This window comes from Zootoca vivipara, chromosome 5, assembly GCF_965207765.1.
Source record: "Zootoca vivipara chromosome 5, rZooViv2.hap1.1, whole genome shotgun sequence".
Taxonomy (NCBI): Eukaryota; Metazoa; Chordata; class Lepidosauria; order Squamata; family Lacertidae; genus Zootoca; species Zootoca vivipara.
The window spans coordinates 46,993,633-47,016,308 of NC_142588.1; the positions used below are offsets into that span (position 1 = coordinate 46,993,633).

General features: G+C 37.5%; 1 protein-coding gene across 1 annotated transcript in view; it reads right to left on the reverse strand.

The window, feature by feature from the left end:
- The window catches only part of ATRNL1 (attractin like 1), a 497,126-nt gene that overhangs the window by 355,938 nt on the left and 118,512 nt on the right, over positions 1 to 22,676 (reverse strand). Inside the window, exons 17-19 of the mRNA XM_060274775.2 lie at positions 19,855 to 20,043; positions 10,557 to 10,775; positions 5,730 to 5,867 (exon numbers count right to left, since the gene is read on the reverse strand). Of these exons, the coding sequence (XP_060130758.2) occupies positions 5,730 to 5,867; positions 10,557 to 10,775; positions 19,855 to 20,043 (546 nt within the window). The remainder of the gene's footprint in view (positions 1 to 5,729; positions 5,868 to 10,556; positions 10,776 to 19,854; positions 20,044 to 22,676) is intronic.

Genomic DNA, 22,676 nt, shown 5'->3' on the forward strand with positions numbered 1-22,676 from the left:
TCACGAATACTTCCATTTTTTACAAATGGAAAACACTGAGTATTATGATGTCTAGGAAGTTTTTTGGCCCCCAGCAAGTTTATTGTTATTTGTGCATACTCTCCCAGACAGCCCTAGGGCCATGCTAATGTTGCATGCACATTTGTTAGCTTTCAAGATCAGAAAATGGTATTAAAAACAGAGAAATAGGGGCTTGTATCAAACCTTAAAATAGTCTATTGCTAGAGAAGATTATTATCTTAAACAAACAGGGAATATAACATTGAAAATTAAACTAAAAGCATATCAAAAGATAAATCTTTCTTAGGGTAAACTGAACTAAATGTCATTCAATGAAGAGATATACTGCTATGCATGACTGATCATACCATCTGAAAATTAATGAACTCTTGACACTATAAGTTCACAATTTTCATGGCTTATGCTTCATGCGTCAAAAATTACTGTACTCTCCCAGTACCATATGGTGAATATTAACAAAAAAAAGAAAATCAAATTAAACTTTTGGAAGAACCTTAGTTCTTTCTGATATCACATTCTTTGTTCAATCTATATTATTCAGTATGAAAAATGTGTTGTACACATAGAAAAATGGAATTTGAGGCTGAGGGGTGCAAAAATATTGTTCCAGGACATTTAATGCACAATTAATATGGGACACAGTCTTGGCTTATGAAAACCCCTAGTCAATACAATTTAATGAATCTCCTTCACAGCATTCTGTGAAAAGGAGTTTGATCTTGCACACTGCTAAACCCAATGAGAACTGGCAGTACAGAGCATATATTTGGCAGAAACTCCTTTGCTCAAATACTCATGCATTCCTTCTCTCCCTCTGTGAGTGAGTGTTTTGAATTTTTATTGTGCTAGTGAAGAGTTATTTTAATTCAAAAGCTTGCATCCTCTTTAAGACCACTGGTTAGTCTAGTAAGAGATCACATTTTAATATCTATTTCTAATTTACCAATAAAACTACCAGCACGTAGGTACCTTTTCCTTCGGGTTTTGTTAGAATAGTGACTCCTCCAAAGATTCCTAGAGCATTAGCTAAAGCAGGGCTCTGAGAGGGGAGAATATTGGGGGGGGGGTATTGCTGCACTCTGAACCATCATTTAAAAATAAAAATAAAATTTCCTACTATTGTAAAGGATTGGTTGTAGAAATAAGGTGAATAACATCTATTTTGTTTCTTTTCCTCTCTCTTGCGTGTCAATAAGACCTTGTGCTTACCTATGGATTCAACCAGAATGTCCTTAAGGAACTTCCTCCTGAAGAGCTTACTACTTGTAAAGAGCAATGGAGAGGTTGGCATGAGATGGGGAATCTGCATACCAGTGTTAAGTCATTGTGTGTGTCTAGCTACTACATTAGCCACAAGGGCACAAGGTGCAGATTGAGTCATATCCATTATACATCTGCAATGTAGGCAGCTGGGTGATGTAGCTTAAGTAGTATCTGACGGGTATGCCTGATCAAGTTTTTAAGCATAGTTTAATATATAATTTTTCGAAGGAATTGTAGGATCCTTGCTAAATGTCATGCCTTTGGCATCCCATCAGAATTATTGTGGAAGAATTTTAAAGCCATGTAATCAGAAGGTGAAATTGCATCATTATAATCATTATAATTCCTGCAAACCTAAGTTAGCTGAGTGCTCATGCAAACAGAATTCCCACTCACTTCCCCTACTGCAGTCAGCTACCCCCCCCCACAAGAAACCCTTCCCTTGAGTAACAGCTACCTTGAATATGGGACAGAGGGCTGCAGTGGAAGAGAATTGGGGGGAATTGGTTAGAGAGTTTGCAGGAGTGAAATGTTTACTTGAAAAGCTGGATACAAAATGCTAAAACAATAAATAACAAAAAATTTACAATGTAAATATAAATAATAAGGAACAAAAAGTCTAGTTGGATCTAGAAATGCATGAGTGAAATAAATTCTGTAGTGGTGCTGTTCCATTAATTAACCACTATTGGAAACCATTGTGCATGACCTTGGCAAGAGACTGTGTACATATCTGAATTTCATTTCTCTTTGGTCATGCAATAATTTTGTGCTGTCAGCAAAATTCCTGCATGCAAAAGAGACTTCCACTCATGGAAGCATGCTTCTGACTGAAAAAGAACAAGTCAAGAAACCAACTCTTAAAAAAAAAGTCTGCTATGCCAAGAAATTTTGTACCAGAGAGAAAAATAGATAAAGATAAACAGAAAAGTTATCCAAGCAAACATAATATTTCATTGCCACAACCAAGAATACCCAGTAGTTTGTAGGAAGGCTTGATCACTAACATCAAATGCAACCTGTTATAAGATTACCATTAATCCTTTGGAAACTATCAAATGAGCATGAAAAAGATAAAAGGATGATACATAAATCAAGCTGCTGGATCTCTTCTGTACCAATCGAAGTAATAAGTAGTCATCAATTACAGGGCCTCTGAGTTCACCGTGTTCTTGGGATAAGTTGCTGAGTTAGCACATAATGCACACCACTTAAAGGAAGTTGAGCCAGAACTGTTTCAGTCTTATTTTTCCCACAGAAGGAAGTCTTTGTTACAGAGAACCTCAAATGAACTGATTTTCAGAAATTGTTAACAAGGCACGCATCCACGTTTGATGCTACAATTCTCTTAAAAATCAAAGTTGTTAGCATGATGCTTTAGTTACAAGTTGCTAGTCAGAATTGTAATTAAGAAACAAAAGTGCTTAATTTGTTTTGGTCCTAAATCACTGCAAGGTGGAAACACTAGAATTAAAGAAAATGAAACTGATGGTGAATAAAATATTGGTGAAAACAGAAAACTTTCATTCTTGAGATTCTTTCATTTAGAAATTATTTCATTTAGATGGAGGTACAAGGTACAGTATTCCCTAAAGCAGACATTAAGAGAATAATGTTAAGTTAACCAATCAAACTCTCTTACATGTTGATTTTCTTTCCGTCCCACATCTCTTACTATGTATGCTTCACTTGCTATGCATTGTCATGCTACTCTTTCATCTCCCTGTGCATGAAAATGCACACATTTAGATCAAAAGTAGTGTACATTCACATACATCTTAACCAAAATAAGAGCAGGAACTTCCTTGAAAATAGGGAAATATGACAGAAGAATACATAAAATGTCTTTTGAATGTGTTACTTGAGTGTTGAAAATTTTTATTTGGAAGGCGGGTTAAAGGCAAGGAATAGTCTTATTATAACAGCAACTATTTTTCTTCTCAATCTTGCCATAAATAAACTTCTGCATAATACCCAAACATACTGAATCTCTTTTTAGACATTCAAACTGGGTACAATGAACAAGTAAGGTAAGGTAAAGGTAAAGGACCCCTGGCCGGTTAAGTCCAGTCAAAGGCAACTGTGGGGTGTGGCACTCATCTCACTTCAGGCCAAGGGAGCCGGCGTTTGTCCGGGTCATGTGGCCAACATGACTAAACCCATCTAGCACAATGGAACACCGTGAAGCCAGAGCACACAGAAACACCATTTACCAGTTAACAAGTAGAGTGGGTGTGGCACCATGAAAGCAGGCTCTACTTCAACCCGCACATTATTTTTAAACTCATATTGATTAATTTATTTACTATGAGAGGGAAACCAATATTCAAACATATATGCAGTCATTATATTGAAACCCTGAAATTACTGTACAGGTGATAGATTAAGCTATTATGAGAAAATTGGTGGGCAATATTAATAAATTAGTATTCTTTTCCTATTTTAATTTTGTACTCTGGACTATGCATTTTAATGGTTTTTAATGGTTTATGAATTTGCATTTTAAAATATTTTAAACTGCTTTGTGAAAGATTTCCTTAAAAAGTAGACTATAAATCCCTAAAAAAAATATTGTATTTATTCTAGAAATATAAAATATGCAAGTGTCCAGAGCTATGTAATTTTTTTAACAATGTAACTTTCATTTCTATTTCTAACCATAATTTTTATGCCAGTTCAGAATTCATGTGTCCTGGGAACTCTCAGATAGCATGTAGCTAGAACTCCAGAAAGTAGTAGTAAAATTTGTAATTTCATAGGGCTCATGTATTGATTTTAGTCATTTTTACATTAATCATTCAGTAAAGGTGACAGTATGCTTATTTAGTTAGATAGCTAATGCTTCCCTGAAGAATAAAAGCTGCTTTAATATATCACTTTGCCATTCAGCAACTAGTGAGAGCAAAAGAACATTTTGTCAACTTCAGGAAATAAGAAAACTATTAAGAATTATTTAAAGCTTCATAAAACACCAAGAAAATGTGAAACTGTCAATAAGGGTAGCCATAAATCATTCACTTGAATATTTCACAATGTATTTAGCTTTAGCTTATCAAATGTGCACGTCCACATAACCAGTGTTACATTTTAAATTGCCAAAAGGCCAGGAGAGTCCATTAACAAATTAACACCTTCAGTGATTAAAGGGTCCTGTAAATTAACAGATCGACATAACTGCCACATACGAAATATGTCAGTTAAAATTCTGTGCATTTTCAGTGGATTCAAGATCTAGCCTTTCATGAGTATTTTGAACTTTCCATTATAAATGCAGAAGTGTGTGCGATTCCGCACATCCTCTTACAATGGTCAGATGAGAAGACTGCATTCGTTTTCAAGGTTATGCAAGGAAGTTTCACTGTAATCTGAAACTGAGCAAGTGAAGAAGGAATACCCCGTGATAAGATCTAGTACTGTAATTGGCTCATCCTACTGAAAAGGACATCAGAACCATACCTGGAATATTCCTGAAGCCTCTGTTTATCTTTACACCGTAATTCAGAGTTGACCATTAAACAAGCCAGTTTCATAACCCATGATTTGAAGTTGGTTTGTTTAGAACAGGCATCCCCAAACTGTGGCCCTCCAGATGTTCTGGACTACAATCCCCATCATCCCTGACCACTGGTCCTGTTAGCTAGGGCTCATGGGAGTTGTAGGCCAAAACATCTGGAGGGCCGCAGTTTGGGGATGCCTGGTTTAGAAACTAACATACCTGCTAGGTCCTAGCTGCTAGGATTCCTGGTTCAGGCATAACATTGCTAAGATTCTTAGCAACTGAAAGTAAACTTAACAGAAGTCTTGCTCTCAGCCACAAAAGAAGAGAAGGGGAGCAAGTCGGATGGGAGTTGAATACTTTCCTCTGGCTCATGGAGGCTCATCCACAGTGTGCTAAACATGTGTCCACTGCCTCTAGAGCTTGTGATTTTATAAATCATCAAGTCTAAATATGCCTAAGAAATGTTCTCCATGTTTTCAAGCTAACTCACTCAGCCAACCTGTCGATACAAGAGTGCAATAGCTCCATCCCAAAAAGTTCAGCAAACTGTAGCTCAGAGAGGGGTGGGAACTGGGGACATCTATTCCTTGCAATTCAAAAAAAGCTTACACAGCAACAATCCAAAGGTTCTTTGTGAGAGAACATGACAGGTACATAGAGAAATAGAACCTTTGTCCCATCAAATGTCCTAGCCAATTTGTTTTTACTTTGTACTAACTTCTGCAGTGCAGCAAAATGAAAAATTCAGTACGAAAGTGGAGATATTTTATAATCTGGTATAAATGGAATTCATTAGTATAGCAGCTAAAGTAACACACTTATGGACTACTCCCTAAATGTCAGGTTCAATGTTTAGTATTTTTTTTAAAAAAGATCCATCAAACTATGAAATATTTTCCTGATATTCAATTATTAAAATACTGGAAACAGTTTTAAAGCCACTTACCTGTACACTGCCCACCATTTGTTGGATCTCCATAATATCCTGGCATGCATGTTTCACACTGTTTTCCTGTAGTTAGGTTTTTGCACTGATCACAAACATTACCATTAACACAGGTGCTATGTCCATTGCACTGGCAAGCTGCAATTAAAAAAAGACAGAACTAGTTTTTAGCAGAGAATGGGAAAAAAAGATAATTCTATCAGGAGAGGGAATAAATGTGTCTCTGTTAATTCTCCTTGACCTCTCAGTTGCCTTCGCTACCATCAACTATGGTATCCTTCTGGAGTGGCTGTCTGAAAGTATGAGGTTCACAGCATGTACGGCAATAAAGGAAAATATGCTAAAAATGACCTACAGGTGGCACCTAACTCCTGAAAAACTATATAAAATATATAAGACAGGATCCAACAAATGTTGGAAATGCCAAGAAAAGGTAGGTACATTCATGCATTGTTGGTGCCACTGCAAAAAGATACAAGAATTTTGGAACAAAATTTACGAGAAATTGAAAAGCATTTTAAAAATAACATTTGAAAAAAAACCTGGAACTATTTTTGTTAAGTATGCTACCAGAGAATATACCCAAAGAGAAGAGAAATGTAATACTGTACGCAGGAGCTGCAGCAAGGATAACAATAGCACAAAAATGGAAAGGGGCGGAGGTGCCTTCGATTCAAGATTGGTTAATTAAAGTGATAGAATATATCAATTTGGACAAAATGACGGCGGCCGTAAGAAATGTAGCAAAACAGAGAGTTCAAAAGGAATGGAAACCAGTGGAAGATCACCTAAGGAAAGAAGGTATAAATTGTGAATTGGTAGTTTGTCTAATTTAACTTGAGGATTGCTTAAAGAGAATATATGGGAAGTAATGGGAGAAGAGTCACCCGTAAAGGGTGGGAAAATAGGAAAGGAAAAAACAGGGGAAACTAAAAATTGTGAGAAACGGTATATCAACAATCGGAAGTTTTTATTTTAAATATATTTTTTATTTTTAGTTTTTGCTGCTTTTTGCCGCATCTTTCCAATTTTCTTATCTTTTCTCTTTCTCCTTTCTCTTTATCTTCTTTCTTGGATTTGCTTTCTTTCCTTTCCTTTCCTTTTTTTCTTTTCTTTTTTGTCTTGTTTTTGTTTTCAGAGTTTCAGTATATAATTTCATGTATATTATTTGCATTTGTATTTGATTTTTGTGTGTGATAGATGTGTTGATTTTGTGGTTTGTATGTAATCTTTTAAAATAAGAAATAAAGCTTTTTTAAACTCGAAAAAAAGGAGTGGCTGTCTGAATTAGGGGTGGGTGCACTGCTCTGCGGGAGTTCCGGTCCTACTTGGATGGATGTTTCCAGGCGGTCTTGCTTGGGGAGTATTCTTCAGCCCCATGGAGCCTTCAATATTGAGTTTCTCAGGGTTCAATTTTATATCCCATATAGTTTAGCATCTACATGAAACTGTTAAGTGTCGTTATCCAGAGGTTTGCAGTATGTTGTCGGCAATATGCTGATGACGCACAGCTCTACTTCTCCTTTAGGCAGTGGATGTGCTGGACCATTATATTGCCTAGGTAATGGACAAGATGAGAGCCAACAAACTGAAGCTCAAACTAGATAAGATTGAGGCACTGTTAGTGGATGGTTCCCTAGACTGGGTGGATGGGAGGTTGCTTGCTCTTGATAGAGTTACACTTCCTCTGAAAAAGTGGGTACACAGATTGGAGGTACTTCTGGATCCCTTGCTGTGACTTGAGGCTCAGGTGGTCTCAGTAGTGTGGAGTACCTTCCATCAGCTTTGGCTGGTGGCCCAGCTACATGGATATCTGGACATGTTGTCCATACTCTGGTAACCTCTAGGTTAGATCATTGCAGTGTGTTATACATAGAGATACCTCTGAAGACAGTTCAGAAACTTCAACTAGTGCAGAATTCAGTGGCTAAGTTGCTCAACAGGGCAAGATAGTTTGAGCCTGACTGCCAATTCGTTTCTGGGGCCATTACAAAGTGCTGGTTTTGACCTATAAAGTTTTAAATGGCTCAGGACTGCAATACCTTAAGGACCGTCTCTCTCCATTTAAACATACCCAGACCCTGAGATCATCCTCTGAGGCCCTTCTTCATGTGCCTCCTCCACCAGAGATCTGGGCCTTTTCCACATGAGAACGGGCCTTTTCTATAGTGCTCTCCCCAGGGGTGCTTGGCTGGCACCTACATTATACACCTTTAGTCACCAGGTGAAAACATTCCTCTTCAACAAGGCAATTGGCCAATGCCCTTTTAAATGTATAGGGGGTTATTGATTTCTTTTTGTTCTTGCTTTTATTATGTATTTTTTGTTTTTAATATTGAAATCTTATGTTGTAAACTGCTCTGAAATCTACAGATCAAGGCCAGTATACAAATTAAATGAAATAATAATAATTCATCACAAAAATGATAACAGAATATTGTGCTTAGTGCTTTAGAAGTAATGGAAGGTTTTAGTGTAATTAACAATTTGAAACTAGCTAGCAGAGGACTATAAAGAAAATATTGCAGTGATGTCATTGCTTGCAGTTCATTTATTGATGAACTTTCTTCTCCCAGTTGCTGAATAAAAGAAGAAAGCAATTTTTCCTGCACCCCTCGGAAGAATGAAGCACAAGACTCCAGGAGTTGGTCCAGTCTGATGTCAGAAAGCAAGGATAGAGTATAGGTTTGGCTATTTATAATGTTTCTCACACACTCCTCTGCATAGTATTCAGTACTGCTGCTGCTGCTGCCACCACCCCAAGTGACCACTGCTTCAGTTTTAGTCTTAGTTTAACCCCTTTATCATGTCTAGGATCTTTATTCCATTTTAACCATGTACTGTAAAGCATTTTCTACAGCACCATTAACCAAGTGTCCAACTTCATACTGTTTAATCCAAGAGTGTCATGCTAGGAGAGAAAGCACAGCTCTGATCCTAGACCTTCAATAATACACTTGAATACACTTCATTTTTCCATTCAGTTACAGGAACCATATAAAGTACTAATGTACTCAGCTGCACAATTGTGATGAAAACAGTTTCTCCCGGCTGCTTTTACATTGGCCACACTAGACAGCAGCTATGTGTTAAATGAGTGAACAGAAAAAGTTTTCTTCCCACAATCCAGTGCCTTAAGTGCCTTTTTCACTACAGTGCATGTTTCACCTAATAAACAGATTATGCTTCAATGCTTGTACAATAATCAGAGGTTAATAAGGGATTAGTCTCATTCGTTTTTTATGAGCAGATGTTACACTCTTTTCTTCACGGAGCACTGCTAAATTGTTTTGATTCGGCATCCATTGTTTCTCTGTTATTGAATTATTTCTTGTAACACTGATTAACTAAAGATTGCTGGGTAATTTAATAAACCTGATGATGGTCTCAAATTTAGGAATAGTTAATGTCACTTATTAGCTTTGATATTTATCTGGTCTGTTACAAATCTCACAGTGCTAAATTAAACCAATTGATCAGCAATCAATTCATTATTTGCAAGAGTATTACTAGGACTGTGCTGAATGTTCACAAGAGTGTACCTGGGCTAAAGAGAAAAAAGAAAAATAGAGCCTTCATCAGGATGCCCAAGATCCTCCCTGGACACCAACCACACAATGCACACAAGCATGCCTTTTGTGTCTCTTTGCTGCTCCACTTGACATTGGTGCTTTAGTGTATTTCTTCCTGTCCTTTTTTAAAAAAACAAAAACAAAACAAAAACCCCTACTTGCTGCCTATATCATGCCCAACAGCCAAGATTATACAATGACCATGCAACACCATTGAGTCTATTAGGTATGCTTGAATTGTCTTGTGATGTCAACCTAATGGCAAGAAACATTGCACTGCCACTGTGTTCTGAATGGGTGTCAGGAAAGAGCATGGCTGTTATTCTGTGAGCACTATGGTTTGCAGACGGTTCCCTTAAAGTTACCTAACACTGGGGACATTTTTCACAAAAGACAAAAAGGTTCATGAAAATTGCCTCCCCCATCTCAGCTCTGTCCTAATTGTCCGAACAGTTACTAATATAGTCTTTCTGATTCTATAACTTAGCAAGAGAAGAGAGCGTGCAGAGAGGGGCAAACATGTAGCTTGAGATCCAGACAGGTGTGGCCTGTAACTGTGTTCAAGGGAAATTCTTAAACTCAACTTGTTCATATAAGCCTTTGAAAGTTGATTATAAAAGTATAGTGGTTTTGATTCATTTTTATTGTGTGTTTTTGTGTTCTGCATATCTCACTGAGTGCTTGAATAAGGAGTTAAGAATTATAAAATTCTAAAAATAAAATAAATAATACATTTAAAGATAGGGATAAAAGCCTATATTGAGTTCTCATTTCTTCCTTGCAACAGAACAGCAAATCTCTTCAGGATGTTAACTGCACAGAAATTTGGATTTTAAAACTTACTGGTGAAATGAGAAGAAATTGTAAACCCAAGATCCTTAATCACTGGAGTCAGGAGTGGTGTTGACTGTAAATACATCAAGATGTGAAGTTCCAGAACCTCTATTTATTCTATAATGAAAATCTGCCTTTGTATCTAGCTGAGATATCTGTGATCTATTAATCATGGATTAGAACCAAATTAGAATATCTGAATAAATTCAAGGGTTCCACATAAATCTGCTCTAGAGTTCAACTACTTTTCCCTTCTGCCCTTGACTTTACTTCTTCCAGCTACTTGCTTCTTTTCCTCTGCTTCCGTTTATTTTAATATTCAGAAACTGGCAGAAGGGGTGTGCATATATATCTCCTACTCAGCACAAAAGTTCTTTAATTTAATTGCATCTAGGTAACAATAATAATTAGGAGGTCCTACCTGGGCACTGGATAAAAGACCAATCATAATTTTTCTCTTTGGGACAAAGATTGTTGTCAAGAACCATCTCAGTAGAATGTATCCCATTCAACTTCATTGGCCCCCTTGAAGACCCTTCGACACAATGGCCTTTGCCTGTGTTGCTGGGATCGTTGCACCATCCACATCCTGGGTGTTCCAAACATTGTCCACATGTTCTCAATCCAGAGCAGTTTTGAGCTATAATACACAGATTATAATCAACAGTCTTTAAAAGCAGAGTATCCGTGAGAGGTCTCTAGTACAGTTAATGTTCTGAAAATGGCTGAAAGTAATTCAACTTTTCTGCCAGCCTCCTTTACTGCTTTCATGCCAATTATTCTGAAGAAAAGCATACAATACTATTGCTATAAAGGTGATAAAATACTGAAGATATAATATCACAAGCAAAAGTTGTTTCCTCCTTTTGAAGCAGATGTTCACAACAAGGTATGCAATGTCCTGTTTAAGAGGTGTATACCCCCACCTTTCTGTACATATAGAATTAAGCCATTTAACAAACTAACTCCACATCTAAATTTGCCTAAACTTCAAGTGCAGGTCAACTGTTTTAGAAGCAATAAAAACCAGCACATCCAAATTCAATAGTATTAAAAACATGGTAATATATACAGTGATTACTAAGGATACAATCCTACAGCCCATGGGGGTGATTTGGGAGACATAAGATATTGTGTACTTGACTTTCTATAGCCTGTAGAGAGGAATTCTTCTACCAAAGGTCCTTCTTGGACAATGGTGCAGCACCTGGGCTCCCTTCTCCAGCCAACATATTCCCTGCCCCACAAGCAAAGCCAAAAGCTACTCAAATCCTGTAGCTGTTGTGGCTCATCCCTTCCCATTAAGAGTTTTGAAGAGTTTTGTTTCTTCTAAAGAATTTGTTTGGCTAATTATATATTTTCCCTAGTAGTTTGAGAGTGATTCCCAATTTAGTTCCAAATGGTGAGATATATCAAGAGATAACACAATGTCTTTTTACTAGACCAAGTCCTCTCTCTCAAAGCACTTATGTGTGCCCTCTGGGATCTTGTTAGAATCTTGAGCTCTCAATTTTACCAAACAATACCAGAAACAACTGTGTGCTCAAAAATTTCTAGAGTTCATGTAATGTAATGATACATGTGGTCTGTGGACACTCCCCACACTTCAACTTTAACTGAACAAGGAGAAATATACCCATTAAGTTACTCATATTTGTCTGTTGCAACATGATTTTCTTCTTTATTAATGTAAATCATTTTAAGAATCAAGGGAAGCCTACCTTTCCATGTCTAGCATGGGTTCTGTTAGATGACACATGTATGAATTTCAGTACATTTAGGTTCTCTGGCAATCACCGTTAATGCTCTAAGTAAATACAGTGGTACCTGGTTTAAAAACAGCTTAGTTTATGAACAACTTGGATTAAGAACGCTGCAAACCCAGAAGTAGGTGTTTTGGTTTGTGAACTTTGCCTTGGAATAAGAATGTGTTTTGCTTCCTGTTGAGTGTGTTCCATTTGTAAATTGAGCCCCCCCCCCCCCGCTGCTATGGGAAAGCACACCTTGGTTTAAGAATGCTTTGGTTTAAGAACGGACTTCCAGAACAGATTAAGTTCGCAAACCAAGGTACCACTGTACTAGTAAGAAAGCAGGCTCAGACAGAATTTGCCTACAAAACAATCACATGTGAAACATTAATTTCCAATTTATTAAAAAGTCGTATGAGCTTCCACATATCTGACTTTAGTTATGACTTTGGTGAAGGGGAATACATAGAATTAAAACAAAAGTGAGTTAAAGAATCATCTACTAATGGCAATGTAAAGGAGAAGAGCAATTGTAAGGCATTGGTCACGAAGAACCTTTTGGAACTTAATGCAGACTGTTACCCTTAATAATCCTGGCTGGCGCAGTTTATGCCAAAGCATAACCTGTTAAGAAGTATGTTTCAACCTGTCAAGAAATATGATAGCATTATATATTTTATCTCGAACACCATCCCAAACCTCACTGTCTTGGAACCTGAGAAGATCATACACCCTTCAGAGCAGATAAGAGGATGTGGGGGTCTGCAAAAGGAAGGAAAGGAAGATGGCAGTCCCATTTGCGCAAATGGACATCCACTGTGCAAGGGGAATGCCCCAACTAGATAACACCCTGTTTTGACCTGTTTCGATTAAATTTGGGCTATAGCCATTATGCCCTGTCGAGCTTCCCATGGGCATTTACTTAGCCACCATGGGAAACAAGAGTTTCCAGACTAGATAGGTCTTTGGTCTCATCCAGCGGAGCTCCTTTAACGATCTTATGAATTCTTAATGAACTCAGTATTTTATATATTATCATTTTTAGATTATGTAAATGGTTTCACCGGCGTTTCCATGTGCTGCTCTGGTTTGCCAGAAGCGGCTTTGTCATGCTGGTCACGTGACCTGGAAGCTATATGCCGGCTCCCTCGGCCAATAATGCGAGATGAGCGCGCAACCCCAGAGTCGGTCACGACTGGACCTAATGGTCAGGGGTCCCTTTACCTTTACCTTTTAAATGGTTTCACAATGCATATTTTACACTATGAATAACATATGTAATTTTATATTAGGTAACATGGCTAGTATAACTGATATTATGGTTATTACAATTTGTATTACAAATAATTCATGCTATTCTTGTATTTAGACTGTTGTAACATAGTTTTTTCTGACCAAACTGCGGGAGGCAGTGGAAGACAGGAGTGCCTGGCGTGCTCTGGTCCATGGGGTCACAAAGAGTCGGACCCGACTAAACGACTAAACAACAACAACAACATAGTTTTTTATGCACTGCTATGGGCACAATGGTTTTATGGAAAATGCAATACAGTGTATATAAACAAACAGACTATTCTACATATGGGCCAAAATGGTGGCACTTATATAAACCTCTGCTTCTACTTAAGTTTCTTACATTTGTGATTAAAGGTTCTCTCTATCCGTCTGTTATTTTTCAGATCAGAAATTATTTCATAATAATAGCACTAGTATAGGAGCCATTTACAGATATTTACATATTACATATTATAGCACATTTTAAATAGAAAATATTTCTATTTTCTACATCACTCTTGTTGACCCTGGATTTATCTTACCATTATTGACATTAAGAGAACACAATGCCCTCCAAAACAGCAGGGATGCTAAACCATAGTGCAGAAACAATAAACAGTAGAATGGTAACATTCTGTCCTGCTATTAAAGGAAAGCATTTAAAAAAAATTACTGATGCTGTAGCAGCATTCACTCCTTTAGAAGAAAAACCTAAGGAGCTAACTGCATATTTCTTGGCAGTCATCCATTGTTTTCCCCATAATACCACAGTGCTCTTCGGAATGCTAATATATCTGATGAAGTAGAAAATTCTTGTACTGAAGTCCTTGCATAATAAACTAGTGAGTACAGTCTGTGGCAAACCATTTTTTTTTTTGTTCTTAGACAAAATTATACATTTGTGGGAGAAAGCCTATAACTACCCCACTTTTTTAAACATGAGATCAAAATGCAGAATGTGACAGATACTTTGGAATTTGAAGAATGAGCAATTGAGGGCAGGGATCTGCATGTGAAAAATATAAAGGAGAAATAGGATTCAAAGCTGGCTCTTTAAAATCCTCTTCTCTCTTCTCCCAATCCAAAGAACAGCAGAGGGTGACTTTAGCTTGCTGAACATACTACTTAAATACCACTCTAGTAAATGGTGCCATACTACAACTGCACTTCTATACAGAACAAAAGGAGCAAACACAAGCCTTTCATACTTTGTACGTCAATGCTTTTCCACAGCATTCATGTGATATTGTAGAAATAGGATGAAATAATAAGCAGATGTAATATAAACTACAGGCACCAAGTGAAAAAAAAATCTCTTTAACCAGGCCTTTGGCTGATTATCATTCCATGTCCTTTCGAAGGGAGGTTATTTATTTGTTTTTGTTCTTGCTTTTATTATGTATTTTTGTGTTCTCATTTTGTATTTTGATGTTGTGAACTGTCCTGTGACAATAAACAATAATAATACAAAGCACAAAGAAATGGAATGTGTTACGTTGCTCAACTTTAGCTTACCATTATATGCATGAACCTCAGGTTCCTATATTCCCTCGACACACACCTTCCTCTGGCACAGCTGTGTGGAGATTGAAAGCCTCACTTCTTTCTTCAGTTCTAAACCAAAGTTTAGGGTTATACCCCAAACCTAAATTAATCTTCACTATAGTTTACTGAAACAAACCATGAACAAACCGCAGTTTACTGGTTTGTTCCAGTAAACTGTGGTTAAGAATAAACAGTTATATGTGATGTAATATCTGTTAAGAAGCTATGTTATACTAACTCAGACCATTGATCCATCTAGCTCAACATTGACAAGACTGACCAGCAGTGGCTCTCCAGGATTTCAGGTTGAAGCCTCTCTGAGTCCTACTTTTAGGTGTCGGATATTGAACCTGGGAGCTTCCACATGCAAAGCAGGAACTCCACCAGCTATGGCCCTTCCCTAGTACGTATGTGCTTATAAATTTGTGGAATAAGAATACTGTAAGCATTGGAATTAACCGTCTCCCGCGATGCATTTTGTCTTGGTTGTGCTTTTATATTAATCTATTTTATTTTCTTCTTTAAAAAAGGGGGGGGACAACTGAACAACAGCAAACATTCCAAAAGTAAACACACAAAAAAACAAAAAAACATGCATGGCAAAGTGTATCATGCACATGTCAGGTGGTTTGCTATGTGGTCTAATAAAACTGTTTAATTGAAAGGAATATGACTAAAATTTTACCTGACAAAATGAATGAATGGACTGCTGCACCCTGTGGCAGATGCAACAAACATGCATCAAGTTTCCACTAATAAATCCTGCTTGATTAAACCTTTGTGTAGCATGTTTTGATTTGTGTTTTTCTGTCAGGGCTATATTCCATATTCTATTAAGCCCAGTTGGAAACATCTACAGCTCACTTCCAATTTTTAGCATGTTCCTGTTCTGCAGGTGCTAATAAAAACACATGTACAGTCATACTTCGGTTTAAGTACGCTTCGGTCTGAGTACTTTCAGTTTAAGTACTCCACGGACCCATCTGGAACGGATTAATCCACTTTCCATTACTTTAAATGGGAAAGTTTGTTTCAGGTTAAGAACGCTTCAGGTTAAGTACAGACTTCCAGAACTAATTACACTCATACTTTGGGTTAAGTATGCTTCAGGTTGAGTACTCTGTGGACCCATCTGGAATGGATTATTCCACTTTCCATTACTTTCAATGAGAAAGTTCACTTCAGGTTAAGTACGCTTCAGTTTAAGTACTCCACGGACCGTCTGGAACAGATTAATCCACTTTCCATTACTTTCAATGGGAAAGTTCACTTCAGTTTAAGTACGCTTCAGTTTAAGTACTCCACGGACCGTCTGGAACAGATTAATCCACTTTCCATTACTTTCAATGGGAAAGTTCACTTCAGTTTAAGTACGCTTCAGTTTAAGTCCTCCACGGACCGTCTGGAATGGATTAATCCACTTTCCATTACTTTCAATGGGAAAGTTCGCTTCAGGTTAAGTACGCTTCAGGTTAAGTACAGACTTCCAGAACCAATTGTGTACTTAAACCACTGTAAAGGTAAAAGTAAAGGTACCCCTGGCCATTAGGTCCAGCCGTGACCGACTCTGGGGTTGTGGTGCTCATCTCACGTTATTGGCCGAGGGAGCCGGCGTACAGCTTCCAGGTCATGTGGCCAGCATGACAAAGCCGCTTCTGGTGAACCAGAGAAGCGCACGGAAACACCGTTTACCTTCCCACTGTAGCGATACCATTTTATCTACAGTACTTGCACTTTGACGTGCTTTCGAACTGCTAGGTTGGCAGGAGCTGGGACCGAGCAACAGGAGCTCAACCCGTCGCAGGCATTCGAACCGCCAACCTTCTGATCGGCAAGCCCTAGGCTCTGTGGTTTAACCCACAGTGCCACCTGTGTCCACAAAAAACTACAAAAGTAGTTTTTTTAAAAAAAATTATTACTCGCTCAGTGTTTTATAAAACACTTAAGGCCAGGCAAGGTTGTAAAACTTTTTTGGCAATGTTAGATAATGTAATAACTTAAGGCGGCCAATAAGGGACAATGCCACCACATGTGGGAAAAGTGTGCCTCTCATTGCACCTCCTCCATCATAGGGGTTTCACAATACGAATTATATAATGTATCCTAACTGCCATCATATGTCATCAATATATTAGACACTCTGCCCCAAGATACCATTAACAATAGCAGATCTACCTCTTGGGTGCAAAGGAGTGGCCTGAACAACAAAGAATAATTATTTTTAGCTATGATTATAGCCACATATCTAGCTTTGAAAGAGCCCACCGCCAGTATTTGAGTTCCAAAACAAAAATGATTAAGGACTTTAGTGATGGAATTAGTAGTAGTACGGTAGTAGTAGTAGTAGTAGTAGTAGTATTTTATTTATTACATTTGAATACCACCCTTCAATGGAAGATCCCAGGGTAGTTCACAACTGAAATATACAAAATGAGAAAACAAAACCCATAATGAAACAGAAACAAACCAATAACCCCCCCCCCCCACACACACACGCCATAGAATGTTAATCAGCCAAACGCCTGGTTGAATAAAAACTTTTTCATGTGGTGCCTGAAGAAATGTAATGAAGGACCCGGCATGCCTCTCTGTGGAGAGAGTTCCACAAACAGCAGAAATACTTGTTCTTGTGTTGCCACCCTCCAGACCGCTCATGGAAGAGGCACATGAAGAAGGGCCTCAGATGATGATTGCCAGATCTGAGTCAATTCATATGGAATACCTGCAGTGGTTTTGTTGCAGTAGTATACCGTATGGGATTTCCTGCTTTATTAAGTCTCCACCCTTGCATGTTTCATAATACTGAGGAACCCTTTCCTGCATTTATAAGGCGGCCATAAGTATATTCCCCAGGAATAGATGTTCTCAAAGCTTCACATTTTTATTGTGACTTAATTGCCTTCAATAAGTAAATGTTTTATTTTCCTTCTTAGCTGTGAAAATGAATATGAAAATGTATTAACAGCTATGAAAATATATAAATAGTCTCATTCACACAGTTTATGTGGAAAATTTGCTCTTACACATTGACATTTATGGTGTTATCAAATACCTACTGCAGTCTTAAATGAAATATACTGCTATGAAAAATGACACAAAGTTCTCCCCACTCTTACTAGATAGGCAGACATTTTCTGTGCAAATGAGCAAGAATTAAAATAAAATCATTTATGAAATGTTTGTTTCATATGCAAGTCATAGGAAAAAATGTGTTTTACAGTTTTGTTTTTATTTTCTTTGCTCTCAAACTTTAAATAGCTAGGTTCTGATAAAATGTCTTATGGAAATTTAATTTTTTGTATTGGCTGGATAGAAAATACAATTTCAGAGAGAGCTTCTTCCATATGATATTGAACTGACATGCAAGAAATTCCATTAGGTTTATTTAATATAAAATTTTATAGATCTGCCTCAAATGACAACTAAATTCAACATAGTTTTTTGCTGTTCTTCTTGCATGTAAGAAAGCTGGGTGACCTTCAGCTAAATACATATAAAGGTCTTTTAAATATAGAGCTTAACACAGTGCGCCGCACACCCAGGAAACGCCAAGACACAAAAACAAGACTTATATCATGCCATGTGCAACTTGATTTCTACAAAGGTATAAGTTTGTCAGGTAGCTCTGCAGAGTTTTGACAAACTTAGAAGCTATGATGGGATCTTCCTTACTTAGCTTGATAGCAGTGATCTTGTGTAAGATATAAGTCAGGCATGTGACCGATCATATCAGAATACAGACCAAGAGAGAAGGGGTCTTCTCCAGCTCAGGGCTCCTAACTTTAATGGTTGAAACTGAAAATTGGGTTGGTAGTCAACAGTAAAGGAAGCAAAAGGTGGTACCTTGTGAACCAGGTAAGATAGGTCCAATGGCATCTAGGCCATATGACATTATTCATGTTACAAGCAGATGCCTCTGTATTTGCATTTAGGTCAAGCAAAAACAACCCACTTCTCCCACTCAGAAACTAGATGTATCATTAGTTAAGGGTTGACCAGGCAAGGACAAAACTCCAGTTTCTTTGTACTTATATTAAGCCTATCCAATCCATAAACGCTGTACAGTCTGACCATTGCCAATGTTTTGCAGCTCTGCTTCCTTCCTCAGTTGATGTGAGGTATGATGCCTGAACACTTAATACAGTCCACAGTAGCTCCCTAGCTTATACCATAGCTTATACCGTAGTCTTAGAACACACTTCAGGTCACAGAATCACCAACACATTTACTGAAGAATGTCAGATTGGCCCCAGGAGTGGTCTAACTTTGCTTTGCTACTAAAGCTATCCCTGATTTACAGGTAGTTGGGATGGAGAAAAAGGGACAAAATTACTGGAGCACAACTATACATTTGCTAACTAAAAATGATTGATGAAACATTCCAGAGCGGCTAGTGGTTAGAAAATAAAGTTCTTATTGACCATTGGTCTGCCTAGACCAGACTTTCTCAACCTTAGGTCCTCAGGTGTTCTTGAACAACAGCTCCCATAATCCCTGATCACTGGCCATGCTGGCTAGGAATTATGGGAATTGTAGTCCAACAACATCTAGGGACCCAAGGTTGAGAAAGGTTGACCTAGACAGTATCGCCAATCTGACTGCTAGTGGTTCCCAAAAATCTCAAGCAGAGCTCATTCTAAGCCTGTTACCCTACTAAACAGAAACGCTGGAGAATGAATTTTGGAGCTCCTACATACAAACCCACAAGTTTTCACCTAGGAGTATGGCTAAAAGAATGATCGGTTCAAATTTCAGCATAGTTACAGACTCAGTAAGTAGCCACAGGAAACTGCAAACTCCATTTTTTAATGGGCAAAAGGGCATCGCCCACAAACAAGAGGGAGGTATCAGCAGACGTGGCAGAATTCCAAAGTTTGCAACTTTGGAGTATGCACAGACAGTCCCATGCGGATTGAACATGCTTAGTAGCAACAGAATGCTTGCTAACCTGGGTGCGGGGTGGGGGGCAACGTGAACATTGGTAAAGAGAATGAAATGAAATATCTAGATTCTAGAAGAAAGACTTAGCTAGAACCTGGAACAGGAGCAATCCACAATGCAACGTTTTCTAGCAGGTCCCGCTTGTTATATAAGTTTTGTACTTCAACTCATTACCATAATTAGCAATCTTCATTTCACAAAAATACTTACGAGAACAGGTGGTAGTCTGCCACTCTAGACACTGCCCATATGGAAAGGAGATTATGTAGGCATTTGAATCAACACATCGCTTTGTGCTACTACACCACATGCACTCCATGCCACTGCTTGTGCAGTTTGAACACGTCGTCCTTAAGGAACATGGCTTTTTGCAGGGCCTTGCATTTTGATTCGGACTAACTGAAGGAGAAATGAAGTGAAAGTAGAATTTCAGTATTTTCCCCAAACTCATGTTATATGAGTATATATGACACTACACAAATATTTTTCCTTTGCTTTATTCAGGAATGCTTTCACTTTGCTACATGTAGGGTTTTGCTCTTTGTGTTTTGTTTAGGGTTGTTCGGCTGCATAATAATTCACACTGTTCCTTCGACAATCTAAGCTTGGGCTGCATTTTTTTTCAAGGAAAAATATAATATACAAGCCATTATCCTTTTATATGTGACATAGTAAGCCATACACATATTGTAAACCTTGACTGTGTATACTTGAATAGGTACAGTGAGGCATGACCTTTTGATTCTACTGCATTTGTTAAATAGTGCATAAACAATAGCTATTTATTTAAATGGTGATACATTCTCCCTTAAACAGTGTGCATTTTGTCTAAAAGTATGATTTGTCAAGTGAACATCTCCCCCCTGCCGTATATATTTGCAGTCGCTAAAAATTCAAAGAGAAAACAAGAGAAACATTTTTAAGAACATAAAAGAGAATATTTTTCAGCACAGGGTGCATTCTGTCTTGCCTGGTATCATGCATTGCTCAGGAAACCGAATCAACTAGTTATATAAAACAGAGAAGTAGAAATGTATTTGCTGTCAAACAACTGAAGTATGAGAACAGAGTAATTCCCAATTACATACTGCCCACAGAATCATACCTTTTATTATTAATGCACAGCAGTCTATATCCTTAACCACCTGATGAATTACCTAATGTTTTATACATGACAAACATTATTCCAGTTTTCTGGAAGGCAACATTCCAAAATAAAAAGCGAAAGGATCTTGCAAATTGTTCCACTGTTTTGAAATCTGAGTTTATTAGCAATTGCTTTATAATAAAACTAAGAAAGGCAGCAAAGATTCTTGAAAGAGCATAAAATCTGCAACAGAAGAAAAATTGGCAACTGCAAAGAGTTCTAAGCTTCAAAAAGCATCTAATATCCACACTTAAATTGTAGTTGCTGTCTTTTTATAGGAAAAAACAAGATCACAGCATCTATTGTTCCAAAATGCAGACAGTTATATTCAGAGAATCAATATCATGAAACAAAAAATGCAGTAACTTTATGATAGCTTCATCATTTTCGGTAGTACAAATGTGTGCATAAGTAAGCAAACAATTTGTAGAATTCATGTTTTATTTATGATATTTAGTAGTTTCCATGACAAGCTCCTTCTTTATATGTGAGAGCATAGGAAATAAAATTATGTAAATGATCCAATTGTGTTGCTTTAAACTTCAATTTTTATAGTACTAATTTAACAGCAAACTATTCCTAATGGACTCACACAATCACCTGTAACAATGCTGAATTTAGGGTTTGATAGCATAAAATACATATGGCTGTTTACCACCATGGTTTTACATGTCAATCACATTCAAATCTAGTGTATAGAGAACATTTTCCTATGATATTTCCCTTTATAGGATATATTTATGCCAAACAACTGTGGCTCCTCATTCCCAAAACAGAAGAGTTGATCTATTTCTGTTTGATCTTCTCTATTCTAAAGCATCATACCTCCATCTAATGACAGTAGAGAGGCTCGCCCCTTTCTACCAAGCTTCAAAAAAATCTTTACAATAGATTTATCCAAAAGCCACTTTTCAATATTGCAAAAGAAATCTAAATATAGCAACTCTAGTTATATGAAACTCTGTTCATATACTCATGGAGCTGGTGTAACAGCTGCAGCAAAATTAGCTGTTCTAAAAGGGTTCAAGGGATTAATTTTATCCTTCAAGAGAAAGAACGTTCAATGTTTTCAGGTAGTGTAAGTGAAGTGATATGGAAAACTGCCTTATTTTTGCCATATCTATCCATTAAAAACATTTTTAGAGTTAACTATTAACTTACACTGCTAAGGTATCTCACTACGTATAAGCATAGCTGCCAAGTTTTCCCTTTTCTTGCGAGGAAGCCTATTCAGCATAAGGGAAAATCCCTTAAAAAAAGGGATAACTTGGCAGCTATGCGTATAAGACTTTCCACTGCTTTGTTGTTGTTGTTGTTGTTGTTGTTGTTGTTGTTAAAAGATGAAACATAATCCACTTAAACTTATTTGGGGAAAGGTTAATAAACTTAAAATTAATATTCTGCTAATATATGTGTTATGAGATATCTTTTAAGTATTCCCCAACTATTTTCAAAAGATTAGTAGGTATTTTGGAAATTATTTGGGATAATTCTCCACCTTACTTCTCACTTAATAAAATTCAGCTGCCAGTATCGGAAGGAGGATTAAATTTTCCAGACATTAATGTATTCCATAAAGCATACATTTTAGTGTGCACTAAAACTAAACCCATGACTGTTCTTTTAAAATGCTTGTTGGAACTTTGTAAAGCACATGTTCAGAAACTCAGAAAATGTGGATTAGGGAGTTAGAATGTGCTATGCAAACTAAACAATGGATCTCCTGGCAAGAAAGATCTTGGGCTTCCCTAATGGGACCATGTCCGCCCAATTGAGACTAGAATTTAAAGCCCTAAATGGCCTCGGTCCAGTATACCTGAAGGAGCGTCTCCACCTCCATCACTCTGCCCGGACACTGAGGTCCAGCAGCGAGGGCCTTCTGGCG